Raw genomic sequence first — 25,620 nt, forward strand, 5'->3', positions numbered from 1 at the left:
CAGTTTCACAAACTGAAACAATCTACTATAAATTATAGTTTTGAGTATCAAAAGAGGCATTAACTTTGGCACAGCTCATGTCAATAACTTATTGTTATGAAAACATCAGCATTAGCCCTCAGCTTACAGTACATTAGAGAATACTGTTTCCTATTGAACAGAATATCAAAACCATTATACTAAACCAATCCAGTTGCTATCATTTTGGGCTATAAGCTATCTCAGAGATCACCCATTATTAGTCACATTAGCTTAATGTTTGGATCAATAGTTACGCAGTATCACTTTAAATCTAATTTTCTTACAAATTTGTGAAACAAAATAACCTGAATAAATTTTGGGTAATTTCACAGTAAATCCACTATCTTTAATCAAAAAAACTTATTACCTAGGACAATAAATCTTGCTCATTGGCCATTGAGCAGACAAGCTGCGCCTGCCAATGTCAGATTTGATGACTGTTCCCTCTTGACAAAGAACACCCATCTTATAATAATAGCTTTTACTGGGACTTCATCTTCCTTTTCATGTCTTTGCTGCAAGTTTTTTTATGGCATAATAAATTGGGTACTTTTTCATGCTGGAACACAAAAAGGAATGAACACTTATGACAAGAAAAGTGGTTAATGTTCTGTATCAGACAACGGAGTGTAAAAAAGCGCTTTTTGATCATTCAAGTATGAGACAGCTAACAATTATCAAATGCAATTACTGTAGTTGGGAGATGGATGCCACTGACGTTTGATAAAACTTTTGGAGCACTGTTTTCTTTTATCACATAAAAACAAAATGTGGGTGTTTTCATTTTGTCTTAAGAAATCCTGAAGACCAGAAGTTCCTTGTCTGAGCAGGCGATAACCAAGGCAATGTTTGTCTCGTACAGAGAAGTATCACCAATAATCTTCAGTACACCAGTTTGTGCTTTTGATATCTTTTTATCTGCTTCTTTGTGCTCCTGAAGGAACGTTCTTTTTTATCTTTTTTTGTTGTGTGATAAGTAGTTAAGCTGATGTCATTCTGGAGAATGAGGGAGAGAATACAAGAAACAGGCATAGAGCAACCTAAGCTGGCAGCTAATCAAAACGTGGACAGTAGATGAGGATATTTTGTGGTTATCTAATACAACTAAAGACATTGAATTACTTAAAAAATATTACTGTTGCAATCTGGAACATTTTACCCCTTCACCCAAAAAGAAAAGAGTAATATGGATGGAAGATAATGAGAATCAATTAAAAACATATTATTAAACAATGGAAATTAGGGCTGCACAGTGGCATGGTGGTTAACATTGTGGCCTAACAGCAAGAAGGTTGCTGGTTCAATCCTTGGCTGGGGCAAGGTTTGGTCAGTGACCTTTCTGTGTGGAGTTTGCATGTTCTCCCTGTGTATGTATGTATGTGTATGTATTCTCTCCAGGTACTCTGGCTTCCTCCCACCATGTTAGGTTGATTGGTTACTCTAAAATGCCCCTAGGAGTGAGTGTGAATGGTTGTTTGTCTCTGTGTGGCCCTGCAATGGAGTAGCAGGGTGTACCCTGCCTTCTGCCTAAAGCCAGCTGGGATAGGCTCCAGCTTCCCACAACCCTGAATTGGATTAAGCAGTTTAGAAAATGAATTAATGGAAATTATGAATACATGAATACATTTGGGTTATTTTGACCAGAGAGACTGACTTCATTTTGAAGCTAAAATAAAAAAAATTGAAAACTTTTATCATGTGTGTTATTGTTCATGTTCTGCCAGGCCTCTGGTTGAGTAATTGCTTCCACAACCAGATTCATTTCTTCCAACTGGACTTCCCTGGTTGCTTCACTTCATCTGTTTTTCTCTTATTCCCTACCAGATTATTTACCACTTTGTGTCAAAAGGAGAGATAGCATTTTGTCTTACAGTTACTGACCAAGTCGCATCCCTCAGATTTTCCTTAGCTCGGTTTGCCCACGACAAATTTTTTCACCTTGTGATTATCTACACAACTCCTGCTCTGACCAAGGACCACCTATTCTTGCCTACCCCACTTGGATAAGACATTTTAAAAATTTTCAAGTAAGATCCAGATGGAAAAAACAGAAAATTGTGTTGTGTGAACATGATAAACTACACACAAAAATGTAAATCAAAACTGTAATTTCAAGTTGGAAAAATTTGAAACAGCTCTTCATATTCATGCCATTGAGGCAACTTGTGAACATGATTTGCATCAACTTTTTTCAGTGTTAACAATATGATTGTTTCACCTTAAAACAACACGCAGAACTTTGTTAAATGTAAGATTCTACTTGGAATTCATCATTTAATTCAGGCTCACACAAAACTAGAAACCTTTAGTTGCCTTACTTTTATAATTGTAGTTTATTCAACTTTTTTAACAAACTCTTTTTTACAGTGCAAAACACTTTAAATGATCTCCTCTTCAGGCTTTTGTGGAAGTTCCTTTTGTTTTTCCTCGAGTACCTCCATTGATGGGGTTTATATGCAACACAGCTGATGCAAATGAAGAACTATTATAGCATTCCCAAAGACTGAAATGTTTTGTGCCATTAAAAGCAACAGACAGCTTTTAAACAAAAATATTATAAATGGGTTGAATAATTGTGAAATAGCTATCTTAACAAAGATTACACACAATATTTCATTATGCTTTCTTTGCTATTATTTTCACTCAGCTCTTAAGGTTGTAACCCAATCTTAAACTTTGAAAAGGCATACTCTTGATAAATACTTTTGAAAAAATCCTTTGGGTTGAATATTCCTCATTACAGTGTACACACTAGGTGCTATTTCCTATCCCAAAGAACATCATGTCAGCAATGCACAGCTACTATAACAGCAACGACTGGCTGATGGATGACAGGGATCTCCTGTTGAATGAAAATCTGTTTTGTGATGCAGTTTTCATGAGAATCTATAAAAAGCAGGAAGCTCTCTCGTGTGTTACTCCATGATACATCCTACATCACTTACTCTCTTTTATTCTCTGGATGGTCCATTTGCTTTCACATTACAGGTGAGCCACCCCCAGGATTCACTTGCAAGTGAACTGAGACCCCAGTTTTTAAGAGTTCACTTTAAAAACTGGGGTCAACACCAGAAACCAGAATGTGAATACTTGTTTGAACAAATTATATTATCTGTATTAGACGAGGACTGGTTTAAAACAGAGAGAATTGTGCCTCTGTGAATGTGCTTTTAAGTGACTTTGAATGTGGTATGCTTGTTTGGGCCACACAGGTTGGTCTACTGGGATTTTCAAACACGCCAATGTCTAAGGTTAGAAAATGCCCCTGAAAAACTAAAAATATTCACCTAGCAGCAGTTGCTTGGATGAAAATGTTTTTGATGTACGAGGTCAGGAGAATGGGACGACCAGTTGAAGATTATAGAAAGGCAACAGGTTGTAAAATAACCACTGGTTCACAGAATAGCATCTCTGAACACTCCAACCAGGTTAATTCACTGCGCTGATTGGAACCACCAGGTTTAGTCCATGCAGAACAAATTTATGTCACGGAGATGACTTGTTGAAAACATAATTCCAACTTCTGTTATCCAATAAGTACGCATGTAACAACACATACGAGTAAAATCCTGTTTTCCTCCTTTGGTGGAACTGTATGTTTGGTAGCTTTCATTGTCATTGTAAAGCTGAACTAAAAGCTCGTGGGAAGGCTTTATCAGCCCACATTTATTGTGACAAAAAGCTAACATTTACTGCAACTTTAAAAGCTACTGAGACCATGTAAACATTCACTGCTGTAGCAACAAGATTGGCTGCCTAGGGTAACATGCAACGCTAACAAAACCCAATGAAAAATTTAGCTTTAGGCTAATTTAGGCAAAACAGTTGACTTAGTTATTGATGGAAAAGGTGCAACTTCAGCATCCCTTTTAAAATATTACTCTTTCCTGAGCTTCTTTCTCCTGGGAAAGGCGAACCCAATGTTAATTCTTGGTTTCTTGGCGATGGTAAAAACAGGTCCTGCGATGCTGCTGCACATGCATGGTCAAGCATTTTTGTACATTACAATTGAACAGAAAATGGCAGTTTTCCAACTTGTTGGGATAGTAAGCTTCTATCACTGATCTTTTCTGGCAGCATCTCAATGACTGTGCACTAGCTCACACGGAAATCTCATTCTCAAGCAAATCCAGAATTCCTTTGATAACAATGTGTCCGATTATTATACATCAATGATACCAGATGCTGTACATAAATGTAGAAACTGGTTTTGGCCAGTATGCAAGAGAAAATGTTACACAATGTCCCTTTAAGCCTGTTTACATCATGCTTTTTTTGCGACTGACGTTCATTAGCTTGCGTTATCTTTTCAATTAAACAAAGATGTAAAACAGACCAAAAAAAGGCCATCTTAACATTTAATTTCCAAGCAATTAACTCGGTCAGTGTCTTCACAGCGCCTTGGATTTTTTGTTTTTTGAGATTCTGCAAAGAGCAGGATCCTTACAGCCCAATTTCACCACATAATTATTTAGTCTAATTGGTCAATTTTTTCCTATAAGTGTCTTTGGTTTGGCTAGCACATGCTAATGGGTAATTCAGCCTAATTTTGCCACACCTTTCTAATTGTGTTTACAGCTGTAATGAAGTTACTCAGGATTGAAGAGCTTTGCAGACTGATTAGATTTTCTCTCTGGTCCTCCTACTCCTTGCTAGTTGTTTTGCAGCAAAACATTGGTGAAATATTACCATCTGTAAATTGTAGCTGTTTTCTCTCTCTCTCTCTCTCTCTCTCTCTCTCTCTCACTCTTTTCAATAATTTTTATTGAGTTTCTTAAAGCTTTAATAGTGGAAGATACTAAAAGATGTAGATGATTATGGCTTTATGGTGAGTCTTTCCTGGACTTCAGTATTTTTCTCACTTAGCAGGTTCTTCATCCTCTCTGCAGTTTCTACATAGAGGCCCCACAGAGCAGGCTCATTTCTCATCCCCAGCCCTCCATACTCATTACTTTTACCTCTACGTCACTCCTCTCTCCCTTCGTCTTCTCCCCTCCTCTTCCCGTACATCATCCGCATGCTCTCTTGCAGTCTTATTGGCCTGTTTCAAAATTTCCCCACCTCATCCTTTGGTCTGTCTACTCAGGATAAATGTCTTTTAAGGGATGCAGAATGACTCAGCACATGTTTCCCTCGGAGGTAGATGATAATGCGTGCCAATGCCACAGTGGCCAGATGGCCGGCTTTTAGGCACATTGATGGCACAAGGGCAACAGCATTACATGAAAGCAGTATGCAGCTTTGCATTTTTTGTCTGCAGTCAGAGCATCATGGCTGCAGGGAACATTTAAATAAATGCATTTATTATAAACGGAGACATTTATAAACAAAACTGACAGCTTAGGTTTGTGATACTTCACCATTTTTTAGGATGCTTTCTCTTCACAGCAGCATATACTTGTACACTCGTGTTCCAGGATTTTACTTGGCTTTGTTTCAGTATTTGCCTCAGGCTACTACATCAGTGTGACATATGTAGTGCTTTCCTGCTGAATGTACGGTTGCTCTGAGTGCGGATGTGTCAGTTAGTTAGCGCTCTGATTGACTACGTTTCTGCCCCCCAGCATTTTCTATACTTTGTCCTTTGCTTTAGGTTAAAGAGCTGAGGAATCCAGAGGGAGGTTTGAGCACCGGAAAGGGTGTATATCTCATTTTGTGTCTGAAAAGCCTCAGGGTTCCCACGGGGAGAGTTGGAAAATGTTTCTGAGGGCGGCAACAATTAGATAACCTTGTCAAAGCTGCATCCACCGCAGCTTGGAGACAGAGCAGCGCAAAAAGACATGATGTATTTGTTTTTTAGATTGAACTGGTTTGTCTCAAAAGTGTCAGAAGCAGAGCTGCATTCAAGCTGGCATGCCGGTTTGTGTTCATATACAGTTCGATTGCTATGCATTAGTAAGACATTACAAGGCATTTAAGATTTCTATTGATACAGCTGTGTGTGAATAATTAGAAAATTAAGAATGCTTTGGTCCACACCAGATGAATAAATGAATGAATGAATGAAAAAATAAATAAATAAATAAATAAGGCCGGAACGAAAAAGAAAGATGAAAAAAGACAAATAAACATACATGTATTTTTTTATAACGGCAAGGCATTATGATTTATTTATCATGCTTTAATATTTGATAAAAAAAAAAAGAAGTAATTATTTCTTTTTTAATCAAGTAGATGAGAAAAAATTAGGGCACCATGAATCAAAGATATTGCATTTTATGACCTATCCATGCCATTCAAATTAACAATGCATCTTTCCATTTCTCATAAAAATATATTTCTTTATATTAAAATCAAAATAGCTTAATCTTAAAGGATCCTACAAGCTTTGGAGTTGTCCCCTTTCATTTCATATATTCTTCTTTCCTTTCCCACAGTTAACACAGCAATGGCATCATTTTCAAACAAATAGGCGTTTGAAACTAGCTTTTCAAGAAACACATCATGTGCAACCTTCATTTCAAGTAACACTGGCCTGAAACCTTTAAGCACCCCCCAGTGGCTTCTTTAGATTAAATGCATTCAGTCCCTTTAACAGTCATTTTTACATTCTTTTGGAACATGAAATTATTTTCCCAGTGGGAGAAAAAAAACTCTTTTCTTTTTCTACAGTCATTTGTCAGAAGCTTTTCATATTGTTTATGACAGAGAAGGCTGACTTCACTTTAAGTGAATCCAAACACGGTCAGGGTGTGCAGGGCTGCCTTTGTAATATGAGGGTAAACAGTTTAAGACACAATTTGTTGCCAGCAGAGTCAACTGCTCCAAAATGCTCTCAAGTACAACACTTGCTGCAGTGAGTTGCATTTGTGAAGAACCAGCATGCGTTCATTTAAAGGTCTGTGTCGCATTCTTGCAAAAGGAATTGCAAACAATTAAAATAATAATACATAAACTCACTTTTGAAAATACCCTGAATTCTGTAGCGAGACATGGATTCTGGATCAGCAAGAGGAGTTGTTTTCTTAGGCAGAAGCAGTCAAACCTTTGGCTGAAGTTCCTCACCAGCGAGTCAATTAAGTCGATGGAAGGAAACTTTCCTCTTTCACACTGAAGCTCCTCCTTCGTGACACTCTAAACTTTGAAAATATCAAGCGGCAACCTCTGGTGAAGTGAAGCTTATGTACCAAAACTTGCAGTTCCCCTCTCATCCACTAGGGGTTCAAACACAGAGCAAATCCCCATGGACTTCCATGTTAAAAAGATCAACTTCTCAGCAGAAATAAACATGTTTACAGCCTGGTTCAAAAATCCATTTTAGGTTCAATAGGTCAGGTTTACCTTCATGACAACTGTGGGAGGAGTAGATTTTTTTTCTGACTCCCGCATTTAAAAGTAATTTAATCTTGAAATTTGGCATATATAGTGGCGTGTCCTTTTGATTGACTGGCACCCGAACTCCCGCTTCAAGTGAGAGGAATGTAGAACAGCGGTTTTTAGCTAGTTAACAGCGTGACTTTGCTTTAGCCCACTTACCTCCGTTAGCTCCTGTTAGTTTCGGGTTAGCTCTTAGCTACAGGCAGCTCAGTTTGCTTAATGTCAATCCTCCAGCCCCACACTCACAGCCCCCCTCTCAACTCTAACTCTTTGCCCATTTTTGTATTTTCTGGAAGAGACCACACACGTGACGCTGCAAAGATGGCGATGGTAGGAACCGCCCACCAAGCTTCAATTCACTTCCTCAGAAACCTATAGGTGACGTCACTGAGACCGTCCATCTTTTTATATACAAGCTATGGAAAATATCCAGCTTTTTCAGGTAGAAGCAGACAGCCGTAAATCCCTAAAGATTTCACCTTGGTACTCTCTTTCTGAGCCACAACCACAAAGATAAAATACGTTGGTGATGTACCAAATGGGTCATTTTGCAGCATCCTCTAAACATAAGGCTGGAAAAGTGTCAGAATCTTTTTATTCTATAGTCATTTAGCAGACGCTTTTATCCAAAGCAACTTACATATACACTCATACCACGATAGGCACATTGGGGGGCAACTTAGGGTTCAGTGTCTTCCCCAAGGACACTTTGGCACATAGTCAGGGGACGCCTGGAAGGAGGATGAAAGGGGTTTTGGTGGCTTTTGTTCACCACTGTGACAAAGCACCTACATACCCAAAAACCTGCTTGTGTTTCAGAGATAATTTCAAATTCTAGTTTTTAATATGGCGTGTATCTTTGTTGTTTATGCCTTCATGCATAAAATCTTGTGTTGCTCTCAGATTTATCTCTGCATTAATGACTTAATTTAAAAAATCCTGCAAAAAATCCCAAAAGTATTTGATTATTTATCTGTCTAGCCCTTAAAAATATCTCCCAAGCCCCAGTTGAAGAAATACTGCATGACAGTGTGCTGCAATGTCGACCAAGAACACCACCATGTCCATACTTTGATTAACTTGCATAATCCATTAAGACTGTACAACTTTCCGCATTCTGGTCCACAGACCAGAAGCAAGCTAAAGAACTCTTTTTGTGCTGCCAGCTTGCATTGTTGTGCAGCATGATGTTCTCTGCATTTGTATCAACTTGTCTCTCAGAAAGTCTCTCGGCAGACAATGTTGAAGAGGTGATAATGCTCCGAGGAAGTTGATGAATTTTATCATTGTGCTCGTTACTCTTCCTGGGTTCCTACCTAACAGTCTGATGGATGATACAGCAAAGAGATCTGGGTTGTCTTCTTTCATCCATGTCACAACCCTTCTCTCTCATTCTACCATGGCAGAGTCTGTCATGACTGAGATTACCTTTTTCAGCATCTAATAGCCTCATATGTCCTCATCTCTTGTGTTCATCCAAAGTGGCCTCACACCCAGCAAGCCTTCACCGGTTGCTGTCTTTTCTTTGGGGAAAAGAAATCTCACATTGATCCAAAGTTGGGCATTATCTATGACATTTGTGAATGCATCAGTGGCTTTTTCCATGTATTCTGCACTCTGCATCAAGCTGTGACAAGACATCATTTGCTCATATTTCTGATTTTCTGAATGTTGTCCAAGCTGGCAGGGATTTGTAAGATTTTTTCACATAGTTCATCCTTTTGTTCACTTTCACGAACCATCTCCACATCAGCACTCAAACACTCCCACAAAGCTCACATCACTGAAAGTTTTGCTATTCCGACATAAAATCCATGCGATCAGTGAAGACTCTTATACACAGAGCTGTGCGGTGAAAGTGTTACGAACTGGTCGGCTCTGTCGCACTGGGCTCGTAGCTCGTTTATGTTCTGCGGTCTCACATAAGATTTGGGTGAGTGAGTCTCCAGAAAAAACTTGGGTTTGGTTTTGTTAGTGATGCATAATATTCCCGCCTTTGATTCATGCCACTGTTTCACAGCAGATGAGACATAAAGGTTTGACACTGCCAGTTGAACGAGCCCACTGTGGTAAGTGCACTTCATTTTAAATTTTTTATTTCCTGCACCAACATTTCTCACCTTCGAGCATGCCATGTCTACTCCTCTCTAGTTTGTTTCCAGCATTAAATTTAATTGACTTTTCTAACTAACTGTGGGCTTGATTTCCATAATAACTGGTTTTCCTGCACCCAAAGTCTTACAAAAACACAGTGTTTGTATTTTTTGTGTATTTATCTGGCACAGATTACTGGCCAGAACCATCACTGGGTCCAGATCTGGGCCGAGGTCCACCACCTGAGGATATATAATAAAGAAGTACATTACTGCATTCACTTGCAGTCACTATACACTAAATATTTGTGAGAATTAAATTGCCCTTGTCTTGAGTGGGCACCTAGGGCCCAGTCAGTTTTTAAGGGTTGGTTAGTGCCTATCAAGCCACCCCTCTAGCACTGCCTGTGATTACGTGACTTCTGTTGGTTGGTGTCAAGGATTAGTGGTGGGGACCCAAATGCAGACAAGGAGACAGGTGCAGAACAAAGATGTTTAATGTAAACCTGGCTTTGGAAAACAAGGAAGACTTGAAAAATATGTTGGAAGAACTACTAACTAGTAATGGCAAACTGAATCAAAGTGGTTTTTATACTCAGGAAACACAACAAGACACAGGTGGAATGGATAAGCTGAAATAAAACCAGGTGAACTGACAACAAAAAAATGAAGCTAGACAGAAAACACAAAGAAAACGACGAAATACATCAGGGAACCAGATCTAAAGACCACACAAAAACTCCACAGCATGACAGGTTGGTACATGGCTCGCAGCATTAGGTCTTGCTTGCGAGGTTCACAGCAAATTGGTTCATTTATGTACACTAAACACTTTTAGTTGAGTGGGTTTTTTTTCCTATATTTTTAAAATTCTTTTAAGAATACCTTTTTCTTGTTTCACTTCACCTGTTCAGACTATTTTCTGTAGGTACCATAGACTGTACATAAAGAGATGGACGGAGCCTCTGTGACGTCACTCATAGGTTTCTGAAGAGCTGAATTGAAGCTCGTTGGGCGGTTCCTACCATCGCCATCTTGGCAGCGCCATGCGCGTCATCTCGCCTGGAAAATACAAATATGGGCAAAGAGGTGGAGCTGAGAGGGGAGCCGTGAGCGTCATGGCGGATGATTGACATCGAGCAAACTCCGAGCTTTCTGTAGCTAAAAGCTAACCAAGCTAACTCCGAGATAACGGGAGCTAACCTGCTAACGGAGGTAAGCCGGCTAAAGCTAAGTCACGTTGTTAACCGGCTAAAAACCGCGGTTGTTCAATGTTCTTACTTGAAGCCGGAGATTGGTACCTACCAATCAAAAGGACACGCCCCTAAATATGCCGAACTTCGAGATTAAATTACTTTTAAACGAGCGAGTTAGAAAAAAATTCACTCCCCCACAGTTGTCATGAAGGTAAACCTGACCCATAAACTGAAAATGGATTTTTGAACCAGGCTGTAAACATGTTTATTTCTGCTGTGAAGTTGATCTTTTTAACATGGGAGTCTATGGGGATTTCCTCTGTTTTGCAGCCCCTAGTGGATGGAGGGGGAACTGCAGTTTTATGCACTTCCGCATAGGCTTCACTTTTTACCACCGGAGGTTGCCGCTTGATAGGTACATTTAATTATTTTAACAGCAGATTTTCACCCAATTTCACAGTAGCTGTCATCAGCTCGACATAGAGGGGAGTTTGCCAACATGAGACGAGCAAGAGGTTTGCACTGTTGCCAACCCAAATGTGTTTGTGTCGGGGCTTTGATTTTGGAAACACAGCGAAGTGGTGCTTCATTTTCACATGTTCTAAGGAACAGGAATCATTGTTCTGGTCTTTCATGATAAAAATCCCAAATGTAACACAACCAGCATGAATAATAAAACAGAGTCATGAATGCAACATTCTGTTAGTCAGAGTAGAGGCAAATCAGCTGATTGGATCAGTCTAAATACAGGCAAAGCCAAGAAGCATTTCATGCTAGCTCAAAAAGGTCTTTTTTTTTTCCCCTGAATATATTTATATGTACCTTTCAGGCTAAAAGAAGAAACAATAATATATTGTGTTTTCATAGTGCATCATTGTGCCAGGAAACAGGTCCCATTAACAGAAAACATAAATGGTTTACACTCCACTTGCCAAACATGTGCCCCCTGAGAGAGTTTATGCTAAACATAATAATTTTTCCACTTTCCAGAACAATTTCACCTGTTATATGAAGCGCATATAAAACATTTTTATCGGATTCCTGTAAAACCAGTCAGCTGGAAAAATCCAATAATAGCTGAACTGTTTCCAATCACCTCGTTCATTGAGGATCTGCTGACAAAATCTTCATTTTGATTGAATGGTAACTACATCCAAACAAGTAGATGATAATATTCTTTATCATCTTGCAATACCTAACCATTTAAAAAGCCACATTTCTTCTGAAGCAATCCTAAATCTAATTTATTATAGTCATTTCCATTGTTATGAGCTTTTTTATTACAGGAAGTAACAAAACCTCTGTAAATTGAACCATTATCATTAAAACCATTATCTTGCTCCACTTTCATTATTTGCATGACAGAAAATGATCCTTAATGAGTAATAAATGGGGTGACTAGACTTCATTTAATTTACAGCCTCAGCAGCATGGAACTTAGAAGGCTTCATGCATCGAACCATTGTAGCTTATCTTTTCATTTGCTAGTCTGTGACACACTTGGCCTTGTTGTACCAGAGATGCTAAGAAGTCAGAAGCATCATACCTTTTTGGCCCAGAGAAGTTTCAGTTTCTTGAAAAAGATTTAATCCTCAGTTGATTTTTTTTCTGGGTTCTAGTTCAAACACTAATGTAGATTTTTTTTTTTGACTCGACTGGTTGCGGTGGAGAGGACAGGAAAGACAGAACAACATGTACAACTGCACTTAGTCATATACATATACATTAGAGAAATAGAGTGAGGTACTTCTCAGTGCATCAGGTGACATCCCCATTGCTACATAAGTAATGGATGGCTAGACTACCCATAAATATAAGAGCAAAGAGCATAACCTGGATAGTTGGGTCCCGTACATGGAGACTTAAAGGTGTGGAGGGAGTCTGCCTCCCGAACCCACAGTGGGAGCTGGTTCCATAAGAGAGAAGCCTGATAGCTAAAGGCCCTTCCTCCCATAGTACTCTTTGAGACTCTGGGAACCACCAGTAAACCTGCAGTCTTAGAGCTCAGTGCTCTTTTTGGAATAAATTGAACTATAAGATCTTTTATTTACAATGGAGCTTGGTCATGGAGAGCTTTATATGTGAGGAGAAGAATTTTAAACTTTATCCTGGATTTAACAGGGAGCCAGTGTAGAGAGGCTAAAACTGGTGAAATATGATCTCTCCTGCTAGTCCTCATCAGAACCCTCAATGCAGCATTTTGGATCAGCTGGAGACTTTTCAGGGCATATTTGGGACAACCCATAAATAAGGAATTGCAGTAATCCAGTCTGGAAGTAATAAAGGCATGGACTAATTTTTCTGCATCTTTCTGAGACAAGATGCCCCTAATTTTGCAATATTACGCAGGTGGAAGAAGGCGGTTCGAGAAACCTGTTTTAAATGTGAGCTAAAAGACAAGTCCTGGTCAATAATGACTCCAAGATTTCTCACAGTGGTACTGGAGGCCGGATTAATGCCATCCAGATTAATTACATAACTGGATAATGTTGTTCTAAGTTTTTTTAGGCCCGAAGATAACAACCTCTGTCTTGTCTGAGTTTAAAAGGAGAAAATTCAGAGTCATCCAGGTCTTGATGTCCGTAAGACATCTTTGTAATCTAAGACACTGATTCGTTTCATCTGGCTTCATGGAAAGGTAGATCTGAGTGTCATCCGCATAGCAATTAAAATTTATAGCACGGTGCCTGATGATATTTCCTAAGGGAAGCATGTATAATGTGAAAAGTATTTAGTTTCATGTTCATTAGCTCACCTGGTTTGATTTTCTGATTCAATGAAACATGTCCTAGTTACTGCCATGTATTTATACACCTTGGTTCATGTTCTCATATGCTGGTTCACGGAGCTTTTGTTATATTCATGAGTTTTTTTCTCTGTGTTAGTTGATCCTCAGTCTTCTGTGTTTGAGTTGTCGTCTCCCTTGATTTTTGTAGTAAAAATTGATTGTTGATTCTGCATTCTTGCTTCCTGTCCTGCATTTGGGTCCAGACGTCCACCACGCTTCGTGACAGGTAGAGCTGAGAGAGGGGCTGTGAGCGTGGGGGTGGATAATTGACATCGAGCGAACTCTGAGCTGCCTGTAGCTAAGAGCTAACCGAGCTAACCTGAAGCTGAACAGCTAACGGAGGTGAGCAGGCTAAAGCTAAGTCACGCAGACGTGCTAAATTCTGCCTTCTGGCAGCGGGATATTGGCTACCTGTCAATAAAAAGGACATGCTCCTCATTATGCCAAATTTTAGGATGAAATTACTTCTAAACGGAGGAGTTATAAAAAAAATTAAAAAAATTCACTCCCCCACAGTTGTCATGAAGGTAAACCTGACCTATTAAACCTAAAATTGACTTTTGTACCAGGATGTAAACATGTTTATTTCTAATGGGAAGTTGGTCTTTTTAACATGGAACTATGGGAATTTGCTCTGTTTTGGAGCCCCTAGTGGACGAGGGGGGAACTACAAGTTGCCCCGTGATTTGGATTCATTCCTCTCCTTTATTATTAAAACTTGATAATTTGTTTGTATAAACAGAAGCAAAAGAAAGAATAAAAAAAATCAAATAAAAATCTGAGGTTTTGTGATAGATACTGAGATATATAAAATGTCACATACTGAGACCATGTGACATTTTTTATTGTTTCTTTTTCCATTTTCTATTTGTTCCTTTTCTGTGTGTCTCTGTTCAGTAAATAAAAGAAAAAATAAGACAAAGTAAAAGAAAAACATCGCAGAACAATAAAACAAAATGCAAGGGGAAAAAAAAGAACAAGAAGAATACAAAGAAACAAAATATCACATATGTCCTTTTTCTTTTCTCAAAACAGGGAAAAAGACAAAAACACAATTTAACCCACAACCAAAACCTGGAAAGAATAAGCATTATATCAAGTTTTCCTTCAAAATAAATAAATGCAGAAAATTCACAGACAAGGACATTAATCAGAGAGTCAGCAAAGAGACTGAAACTAATGGTCAAGCAGCTGCAAAGCTTCACTGCGGTCTGGCCTCTCGTGTCCCTGAAAGCATCGCCCCCAGAGTAAAGTATGGTCGTGGCAGTATATCATGCTTAGTGTTTGTCCGCAGAAACCTGGAAAACTGACAGAAATAACATCATTCAACATACTAGACAGCAGTATGGAGCAAGCAGCAAAGTGGCAAACCTGCAGTGGTTCAAAGTGAAGCCTTAAACAAAGAAAAAAACAGAAAAAAGAAGCCGATGTGGAAGTGTCCAAAATTGTAGTCCCTAGCCCCAAATTCACAGCAGAAACAAAGATTTTTACAGCCAGGTTTATTGTCATGACAACTCTGGTGGGAGTGATTTTTTTTTTTTGTGTAGAAGTAAATTAATCTCAAAATTTCCATAAATTAGGGGCGTGGCCTTTTGATTGACAAAATTTAAAATGGTATTTAGGAAAGATTAGTCGAGATGGATCTTCCTTGTTTCTTGTGTCTTTGTGGCTTCATTTGAGGGATCAGCATTAAGAGGAGCCCTGAGACTTTTAAACGTTTTACAGCAGTTTTTCATAAAAAGCTCCTGTAAAAAATTTGTATTACACTCTTTCCATATTTATTTTACAGTTCAGTTTGCTGATACGGGAATAGACCAGCACACAACTAAACCAAAAGCACATCAAAACACAAAGGTTATTGGCTGGATATAAATAGGTGCACAGGACCTGAGAACTCCCAAAAATTTGTGTTCATTTTTGGTAGACTACCAGTATAGAGGATTAGCATGCAATCCAAGCCCCTTGAGCATTCACTAATTAGACAAAAGCAAGTTCTTAAAAACATGCAGTATCAAAGTGAAACTGAGTAGTTGTTAATGCAAATGTGTAATCCATCAATCACATGGCAGCAGCTCAGTGCATGAATACATGCAGTTCTGGTGTGTTAGATGCAACCCTTGTTTAACACACCTGAATCAAATAAATGTCTCATTAGCAGGCCTTTGCAGAGCCTGGACAACATGCAGATGAGGGAATTTAGCTATTTGATTCAGATGATGTGGAGAAGGGATGCAACTAAAGGTTGCAAGATGGTAGATCCGTAGGACTGGTGTGGAGGATATTTTCTTGGCACACTTTGGGTCTCTAATACCAACTGAGCATTAACATTAACCACAGCTTATCTAAATATTTTAAATGACTATGACCATCTTTTTATGACCACAGTGTTCCTTCTTTTCAGCAGGATAATGCACCACAAAGATAAAAATCGTTTTTCTGGCAAATATTGTTAATTTCAAGTTGTGGGTTTTTGTGTTTATAATTTCTAAAGTGTTGTTTCTTATTTGGGCTTGTTCTGCTTTCTTCATAAAGCCATCTTGATTCTCTCCCAGTGGCCTAAAATAAAATGAAATGCAAACACAAGTCTTTTTTTTTCAGGAATCATCTACAATCCTGTTTCTGTGGTTACTGTGCCTTCCTGAGCCGGCACGCCCCCACCCATACATACACATATATATATATATATATATATATATATATATATATATATATATATATATATATATATATATATATATATATATATATATATATATATATATATATATATATATATATATATATATGTATGTATGGGTAGGATTATGCATATATTATGCATAGGATTGCATATATTATGCATAGGATTATGCATATATATATGCATAATCCTACTGAGTTAATGAAGCAAGAAGGCAAAAACAGAAGTACAACTAAAAAAAAAAAAGCTCCCTATCTGGCTTACAGACGCCCGTTTCACTGTTTCAAAGCACTGTTTCAAAGCAGCCTGTGACAGCTTACATAGCTTGTACCACACTGAATAATGTTGTTGATCATCTTGATAAATTACCTAACTAATAAATCTGCCAGGCTTAACATTGACATTTGAGTACGTGATTTCTGTGCGACATAGAAATAAGCCTGATAGGGAAGCAAAAAGGATTAGAACAGGAGAAAAATTGTATTTCTTTTGGATTTTACTACTTTATAGAGTCTCCATTTCGGCTGCAACAGTGAGATAGTCGGGTCAGAATTTGATGAATACAACATGAAAGCATGGATCCATCTTGCCTTGGTTCAGTTCAGATTGCTGTTGGTAAAATGGTGTCCCGTGACTGCACAGTATTGAAGAGGATGAACAGGGCCATGTTTTTATGGGTACAACCTCCTTTCCTCAGTTAGAGAATTAATGGGGGGTCGTGGCTGGGTCTTCCAACATGACAATGACCCGAAGCACATGGCCAGGATGACCAGGATAAGTGGCTTGGTGTAAAACATATCAAGGTTCTGTAGTGGCCTAGCCAGTCCTAAACCTAAACCCAATAGAAAACCTTTGGAGGGAGCTCAAACATGTTTCTAAGCCCTAAAACATAGAGAAGATCTGTGTGGAGGAGTGGGCCATAATCCATCCTGCAGTGTGAGCAAACCTGGTGAGAAACTGCAAAAAATAAATTGTAAACAAAGCCAACTTTACCAAATATTAGCATTGATTTTCTCAAATACTTATTTGCAGCAGTAACATACAAATACATTATTTAAAAAAAATCATACAACTTGATTTCCAGATTTTTTTTATATATAATATGTCTCCCACAGTGGACGTGCACCAAAGATAAAAATGTCAGACTCCTCCATGATTTCTACGTGGGAGAACTTGAAAATCACATGGTGTTCAAATACTTGTTTTCCTCACTGTATGTCAATATGGACCCAAAATCTCTGATAAATGTTTATAGCGCGTTGTAATCGTTGCCACTACAAATTACCACAATTCTGGAGGCAAACATGGGTCCAAATTGCACAGTGAAGTCAGTAAAATGGCTTTTGAGAGTATCTTTGTATGAAAAGCAAACCACCTACACCCTCCAAAGCCAAAGTAATAACAGTTAAAGTCAGAATAGAGTGCTGGAAACTTGAGACATTAACTACAGCTATAGTTACTGCACATCACTGGTGGTTTAACACAGATACTCTTCTCAGCTTTGTTTCTGGAGACTTTCACTGCATTGTACTTCCAAAGACAAAAGGTCAAACTGTGTCTTGTGTTCACACTGGAGTTCCAGACCAACCTGTACTAAAACACTTGTGAGGATGATGAGCCTCCCTGCCAGGTCCACTGTGACCTGATGTCTACTCCATAATGGTATCATCAGCTTAATTTGCTGCCAAGCGGCAAGAAGAGGCTGCTGTGTGTAGGAGCACACAAAGCCTTTCCAGAGACAGAAGATTTTTTTTTTTAAATTATTTTGTGGGGGGGGGGTTTTTCCTCTTTTTTTTCGGCCTCAGAAATCATATCACAGCTCATTTTCCCTGTCTCTCAGGTGCCTGGCAACATCCTTTTATATCTTCATAGTAACAAGGAAGTCCATTTAAAGCTAAAACTCTCGACTCCCCCAGCATTTATGCACTCCACTTCAGGTTGCCAGAGGAAACCCGAACTCTCAAAGCAAAGAGAATAAAACAGGTGCATCTTGTTGAACAAATTAGAAAGGAATACATTAAATTTACATTCATGCTGTCCTTATTTCATGTGTGGAACTGAGGTCAAGCCGCCAATCAGATCATTCAACCAAGACAATGATCCATTTAAAAAAAAGTAAAGACTTGCTGCTTGAAATGTTAAAATTTCAGTCTTAAATGTCAGTTTGGATGTTCTTCTTGTAGATCAGCAACACATTTTGCCACTGGAATTGATTTGTAGAGAAGTTGGCCAGTTTGGGGGTGTAATATTCTACTGAAGATGTACTGTTGCTGTGACCCATGCTTACAGACTCACTCTTAAATAATCTGTTTGCATGGTATCATAGGGGAGCCCCCATGTCATTACTAATCCTACAGAGATGATGAGAACCAAACACTCCCAGGGGATGGGCTGATGTGATGCAAAGAAACTTAATCAACTGAGTAGCTGCTGCACAGACAGGAAACTTAAAACACACAAAATTAAAAACTGAAATCGAGGCAGGCCGAGCAGAACTAGTTACAGCTATTTGTCCCGCGATGGACTTGTGACCTGGACAGTGTATCCTGCCTCTCACCTGTTAATCCCTGCGTTAGGCTCCAGCTTCCCTGCGAAAAAACGGTGTAGAAAATAAATGAACGAACAACGATCTGTGTCCGAACCCTGATAGGAAGCAATGCACAGACTGATTATCGCTAACATGAGGCTGGTATGTTAGCAATCAATAACAGAACACAGATATGAAACAACGACAAGAAAGAAAGGCCGTCTGAAAAAGGGTCACATTTACAATAAGGAAGGAATCAAAAAATTGATGTCCTGGAGGGTAAATCCTATATTTTAGCCTTAAATGAAGCTATTTATGCGAGCTGCTGTGCTTGCTTACCATATGTTCTGCCTCATACTTGACGTCAGCTTATAAAAACTACTTATCCAATCTCAGCAGAGTACTTAAACTCCAGAGTTCCTGTTTTATACTCTGCTTCACACCTCCTGGTGCAGCATGATATGCTACCTGCTTTTTATGCCACTACTGTTGGCCTTGGCCCACAACATGACACGCTGCAGACGTTTTGACAGCCCTCCCGCCACCCCAGCATCCACTAGAAGGTTAGGTCAAGATTTCCTGCAACATCACAATAATAAGCTTATAAAGCATAGGCATAAGTAGTGATGGGGTCAGAGCCTGAGGAGAAACTTTTATCCTTTTTCTGACAGAAGGATATTTTTTGTAATATAAACCAAATTGTTTTCTTTCCAATGTTGGCCAAGGGAAGATTGGCCTAACCCAACAAGGTGCAAAGTTTTGTGATAAAATGTTGAATTTATATGTAATCAAGTCAAAACAGAGCCAATGAGAGTCATAGTCATTTTGTAATAAAAAAAAAAAAAAAATGTGTTTTTGTCTCCGCCATGATTATTCTGCAAATTTATACAAGAGGTTTGTGAATTTTATTTGGAACTTTTTTCAATTCAGTTCAATCCAGCTTTATTTGGATAATGCAGATTCACAAAGTAAAGTTAAGGCACGTTACAGACAAAGTCTAGTTCAATACAATTCACCATAGTCCAATTATAATCCCATTAAATCAGCAATCGTCCCCAAGTTATAATAATGGTGTTGATATGAGCCAATTCATAGGAATATTACGTAGCTATGGAAACGAAAGGATCACAACTACTTACTACATTGCAAAAGTTGTATCTAAGTTGTATTTTAGGCTGTGATTTTAGGCTAGCATTATTGTTAAGTATATTAGCACAATGACCTGTATTTGGATTGGAGGACTTGTTGCTTGTATCTTATGGATGGGGACATTAGCATCATCTAGAAGAGACCACTTCAGTCAGGGTAGAAATGTCTCATTGTAGGATGAATATGATCATTCAGAATATCCCTGTGTAAATTTTCAATGCCCTTTTCCCAAAAATAGACTCATGAACCTAAACCGGACAGCAAGAAGTTCCACAGCGGTCAAATATTATGTATGTGTGTGACAATCTAACAATTTTATGTCTTTATTTTGCTTAGCTAATATGTTACCTAAGATAAATTGGTTAGTCTATGTTTTTTCATTAAAATGCCTGTTAATAATCTTAGATTAGGTCACTCATCCATGAGGTGAGATGGGTCAGAGAAGGTTAGTTTGTGATTATTTATACAGAACTGTGATTAAGGGTGGGTGTATCAATACTCTTGATTCCATCATTTAATATCTGCCAGCCAAAATATCAGATTTTGAAAATTGAGATACCATTGTGTTCATGCAAAACTTGCCATTTTTTTCCACTTCTTAGAGGTTTTAGGCTGCAAAATTGCACATGAAGCCCAAAAACAGTGTACTTGTTCTGTGTCACATGATTATGAAAACCTATCAGATGTCATGATGCTGTAATAATGCTGCTACTGTTAATTGTGATGATGTTTAGTTTTGATATTTTACTGGTTAAAATATTATTTATTAGTTTAAAATATTGTTCCAGATTAAGTTTTTATATTTATAATACTACTGTTGCACTTTTTCTTAATTTTCCATTTAATAAAGATGCATAGTGAATGAATTATCAGTATAATTTCTTTCAAGTATTTATTTTCTTGATTTTTATTTATATTTCTTGCAATAAAGATACTAATACATACAGTACAGATGTGTTTTTTCTTTTAGGCGGCAATAATTATTAATATTAGTGTCACGGAAAGGAAGTGTAATAAACTAATGGTATCGTCATCATCATAAAAAACGTTGGTGTCACCTTACACTACTTGTCATGAAGCAGCAACTCATGCTTCATTTGATTCCAACATTTTTCCCAAGTTCAAATAGACATAAATCTATGAAAAAACCACCGGAGGTTTCTAAAGTTTCATCATTAACCATTTAGCTCTTCTGTTTATGCAGCAATGTGAACTCATGCTGGAAGGAGTCAAGTGTTTTTCCCCTCTTATCTAATTCCTGACAGCTGAACTAATTTTATCTCTATCATACAATGTTAATATGCATTGACTGTAATATAAGCAATAACACAACTGAGGTGATGATACTCTAAATTCTCTCTACAGGTACAACGTTGAGTCTCTGCCACTAGCATTTAAAATCATTGTAGGTGTGCTGCACTTAATTTTCGAGTTGATAGCCAAGGGGCTTTGCATACATTAGACTGGAAGCAGATGAGAAGGCTTGACCATTTTTTCTTTTCCAGCATTTGAGGTTAAAATGGTTGTTTTTAGGCTTTAGTTTCAGGTTTAATTGGCAGTTTTGAGGATAATATTAATCCCCTCACCAACTCACCCAAAGAACATAAATTCATTTCATGAGCCACAGGCAAGAAGTCCTTCCAGGCTTTGAGTTATTCCAAGGTCTCCATAAAATGATATATGAGAAATGTCATTCATACCCAGTTGATGCTATGAGCCGTTGTGCTGCAAGTGAATCCCAGGATATCTTTATATGACCTTTCATATTAGCACTGAGACCTGATAAATACACAAAACCCCAGAATCATTAGCCATCCCCTAAAAGAGCAATGTGGGGACTGATATTTAACATGTTCTAAGTTAGTTAACTATTATTAAATGTGTTTTATCACTTCGTGTCTGAGTGACAGAAAGAAAGAAATTAAATTAAACATGTGTATTTACAATTAAATGTAAAGATCTCATTAAGGATATAGTGATAAAAGATGTTGTCCATGTAGATTTCTGTGTATTGTGGCGTACATGTTGTTTTCATATTTTCTATGCTGCAAGATTGCCCATCTGCTTGGTAAGGTCTCTCCAGTAAAAGCTTTTTTTTTTTTTTTTTTTACAATTGATACCTTGCCTTTTGGGACTGCATGGCAATATGAAGGTAAATTAAAAAAGAAAAAAAAAGGTGTTTGAACATGCTTCTGTGTTTATCTGGTCTGTTTCTTGGGATTAGTCTAATCTCTGCGAAGGGCAGCCTGGTATTACCAGCAGAAAATTGCTTTTGACTGCTTTATCTTTGTGGCATTTTATAGGAAGGATCATTTTAGCTGTGTAATTTGCTTTACTGGGAATAGTAAAAAAACAAACATAACAAAAAAACAGTAATTCCAACTTGAGCCTCAACGAAATATACGTCCTTTTTTCTGTCATCTACATCATTTCTTTAACTAGGCAAAGTAACCATGTCCAATGAAAATGCAGACTTCCGTACTGAAACAGCAAGACATTATTGAACTGCACTTCTTTCTACAAATAGCAGTATTAGGCTAGAAGCTTTAAATTGAGTGGGTGGGCGCAGTTGGATTAAAATGCAGAGGAGTGAAGGGAGTCACAGTGATGGAGGTTAAATGTAATTTTAAAAAGACAGCAGGCGGAGTCACTTGAAGTAAACAGAACATTAAGTGTAGCCACTATATTTTTTTATTTGTTGTACATACAGTAGAATTTTTCATTGAATAAATACGACCAAATAAATAATCACAGCCTGGAAATAAAAATAGAATATATATATATATATATATATATATATATATATAGATATATATATATATATATATATATATATATATATATAGATATATATATATATATATATATATATATATAGATATATATATAGAGAGAGAGATAGATAGATAGATAGATAGATAGATAGATAGATATAGATATCATAGAAGGTCAATTTTGACATGTATTTACAGTCACAGGAGATTGTCATCATATTCATTGGAAAGACAGTATAATACAACAACAGGCTGATTTCATCAGTGCACAGACCATGCTACATGCTCCATCAGTGCATAAACCCATAAATATCTACATACATGACTCATTCTAGGAATGAAAAGCAACATGGGCTGATTAAAGAACATGCAGAAGCTTTGGCAGATGGTCCACAGAAGGCTTGACAGGGTTGTGAAGTGCCAGCTGTTGAATTTCAAAGTGCCATCCCTGCCTGAGTGTTTATGTCAAATGCATTTTCACAACGTATTTCTTCATATTCCAGCATAGAGAGGAGAACATGAGGATGACGGCGACATCTACTGGCCATTTTTGAGTAGTTGTTCTCACAAATACAGAGTGCATACACACAAAAATAACCCATGTATTTATATTATGTTATGGAAATAAAAACTCTTACGAACCTCGTGTTTATAAATAACAAACCAATATAGTTAAATTACACATACAGCCAAACTAATAAAAGCCCACAAAATTCCCAAGCGTGCACATTCCGCTTTGGTTGACTGCATAGGAAAACTTTCATTGGCATAGCTCACTGAGCTGCATAGACTAAAACAAACAGCATTATCTTTCACAGTGCAGCCATGTGCAATTAGAGTTCAAACGATTACTCACTCTACTGCAAGCACAGATTAGACTTTTAGAGTGGAGTGGAGGTACTGAATAAGAATTAGCTTGTTAAGTTTTTGTATATTATCCTCTTGGCTACCTCTATTACATCAGAACCGCCCAATGTTTAGGTGTTTCATCCAAAAGCTAAACAACATTTTGAGGCCTGTTTGTAAGCCTGCCCTTTCTCATACAGCTGTAACGTGCAATCTTCAGTCAGTGGTCATTGGGAAGCGGTTGTTTGCTGTTTTACAATCAATATGCTTTTTGTATTCAGCTACATGTGAGCAAACGGTATGATTAAGGAAGTTAGTTGAATTTCTGTGTAAGCAGTCATAGGTGCAAAAGTGTAAATCACTAAAATATATTATTGGACAGAGATTATCCTTCTTAAATATGACTCAACTCCAATATCAATACAAAAATAAACTTAAAAGTGCATAAAGAGAACACAAAGGCACTGGCTGTTCCATTTCATTTGTTTGTGGAAGTGAAGTATCAGTCCTCGCTCTTACGCTCGGAGTCAGGATCACATGTCATGGTGGTGAAGGAGCATGCTTTACCCAGCTGGTATTGATCACTCTGAGGCTCGTCAACTTGAATGTTCCGCAATTCCATCATTTTCCCTCCATTTTTTCGATCGAACTCTGCTGTTATCTGAGCTAGAGTCTTGCCCTTTGTCTCTGGTAAAGTTATCCCCAAAAGCACGGCAGACACCAAACACACGGCCAAGAAAGGCAGGAAGCAGTAGTTACCAAGGCCGTTCACTATGAAAGGAACAAGCATTCCCATTGTGAACAGGCTTAGCCACATAAGAGAGCCAGCGACCATGTACGCAGCTGGCCGAGCTGCCTGGTCAAAGATCTCCGCCGGTAAGATCCCTGTTACCCCTGCAGGGCCTAAGCCGAAGCTGAGAATGTAGGCAAACACACACGTCATGCTGAGGTATGGCATCCCTGCCACCCCTTGGCTCTGAAGGGTTAGAGCTATCGTGAAAACTATACTCCAAAAACTCATAAGGGTGTAACCTCCAATGAGGAGGTACCTGCGGCCCACGCGTTCAATCAGCAGGTTGCTCAGTATGGAAGCCGTAAGCTCAGATGCCCCCGTTCCAATGGTGATGTACTGAATTTTCTCTGGTGGGATCCCTGCTTCGAGGAAAATATAAGACGCATAGAAGTAAATGGAATCATTGCCGCAGAGCATCATGGCACTACTAGCAGTCATGACCGTCCTGAGCTGGGATCGTAGGTTACGGTCCTTGAACAAGGACCAAGGCGTCTTGGAAGGGACTGCAGAGCCTGTTTTAAAAGCTGCTGACATTTGCTGCTGCTCCTGAAGCATCTCCTCTATCTCCACAGCAGGAGCTTCCCCACCGCGGAGTCTTCCAAGAGCCCGGATACATGCTTCCCTATCTCCACGGTCAATGAGAAGGTATCTAGGGCTTTCTGGGAAACAGGGTAGGGTAACTAGCTGGATCAATCCTGGTAAGGCATTACTAGCTAATAAGTAAGGCCAAAGAGACTCCGTACCCAGTAACTCACTGATTCCCACAACCTGGCCGAAGAAAATTCCAAATGCAGTGAAAACAGCAGAGGAAAAAGCCACAGCACCCCTGAGATGTTTGGGAGCGCTTTCTCCAAAGTACATAGGCTGGACGTTCATACTGACACCAGAGTTCATTCCAACCAGAAAACGAGCAATGATGATCATCTCAAACGCTTTTGCCGCCTTGCATGTCAGCACGAGCACAGCCCCAACAAGTAGGAAGGTGTTGTTCAAAAGCAGGGACTTCTTTCTGCCAAAGTGGACTGCCATAGGCCCTGCCAGCAGAGCCCCAAGCAAGCCACCCAATGAGAAGGCTGAAACGATGATAGTCCACATCAGGGTCACCTGGGGGGTATCCAAACCAGTACCCCAGCGTTCAATATAGGTGTCATTGATGAAGTTTTGGATGTAGCTGGTGGGAGCATTGATGATTGAGATGTTGTAGCCATATTGGAAGGTTCCTCCAATGGCAGCAGAACACACTGTCAGAGCAAGAGTCCTGGCACTGCCCGAAGGTTTGCTGGTTTCTTCTGGCTCATTTTGTTCTGTGGAGTTCATCTGAACGCAGATTGTCCCAGTGTGTCCTACAACTTTGTATTCCTTACAGTCTACAGATATAGCTTGTGGTCGTTGAATTTTCTTAAGTAAAATATGGGTACAAACTGTTCTGTTAAGAC

At 38.6% G+C, this 25,620-nt stretch overlaps 1 protein-coding gene across 1 annotated transcript; it reads right to left on the minus strand.

The window, feature by feature from the left end:
• Positions 1-23,751: 23,751 nt before the first annotated feature.
• Positions 23,752-25,501, minus strand: LOC306771457 (solute carrier family 2, facilitated glucose transporter member 11-like; the record flags this gene model as incomplete). Its single annotated transcript, XM_079260623.1, has 1 exon — positions 23,752-25,501. One exon carries the CDS (start codon positions 25,499-25,501, stop codon positions 23,894-23,896), a length of 1,608 nt encoding a protein of 535 aa, XP_079116749.1. The 3' UTR covers positions 23,752-23,893.
• Between the last annotated feature and the right edge of the window lie 119 nt (positions 25,502-25,620).

This window comes from Telmatherina bonti (genome assembly GCF_933228915.1).
Source record: "Telmatherina bonti genome assembly, chromosome: 21".
Taxonomy (NCBI): Eukaryota; Metazoa; Chordata; class Actinopteri; order Atheriniformes; family Telmatherinidae; genus Telmatherina; species Telmatherina bonti.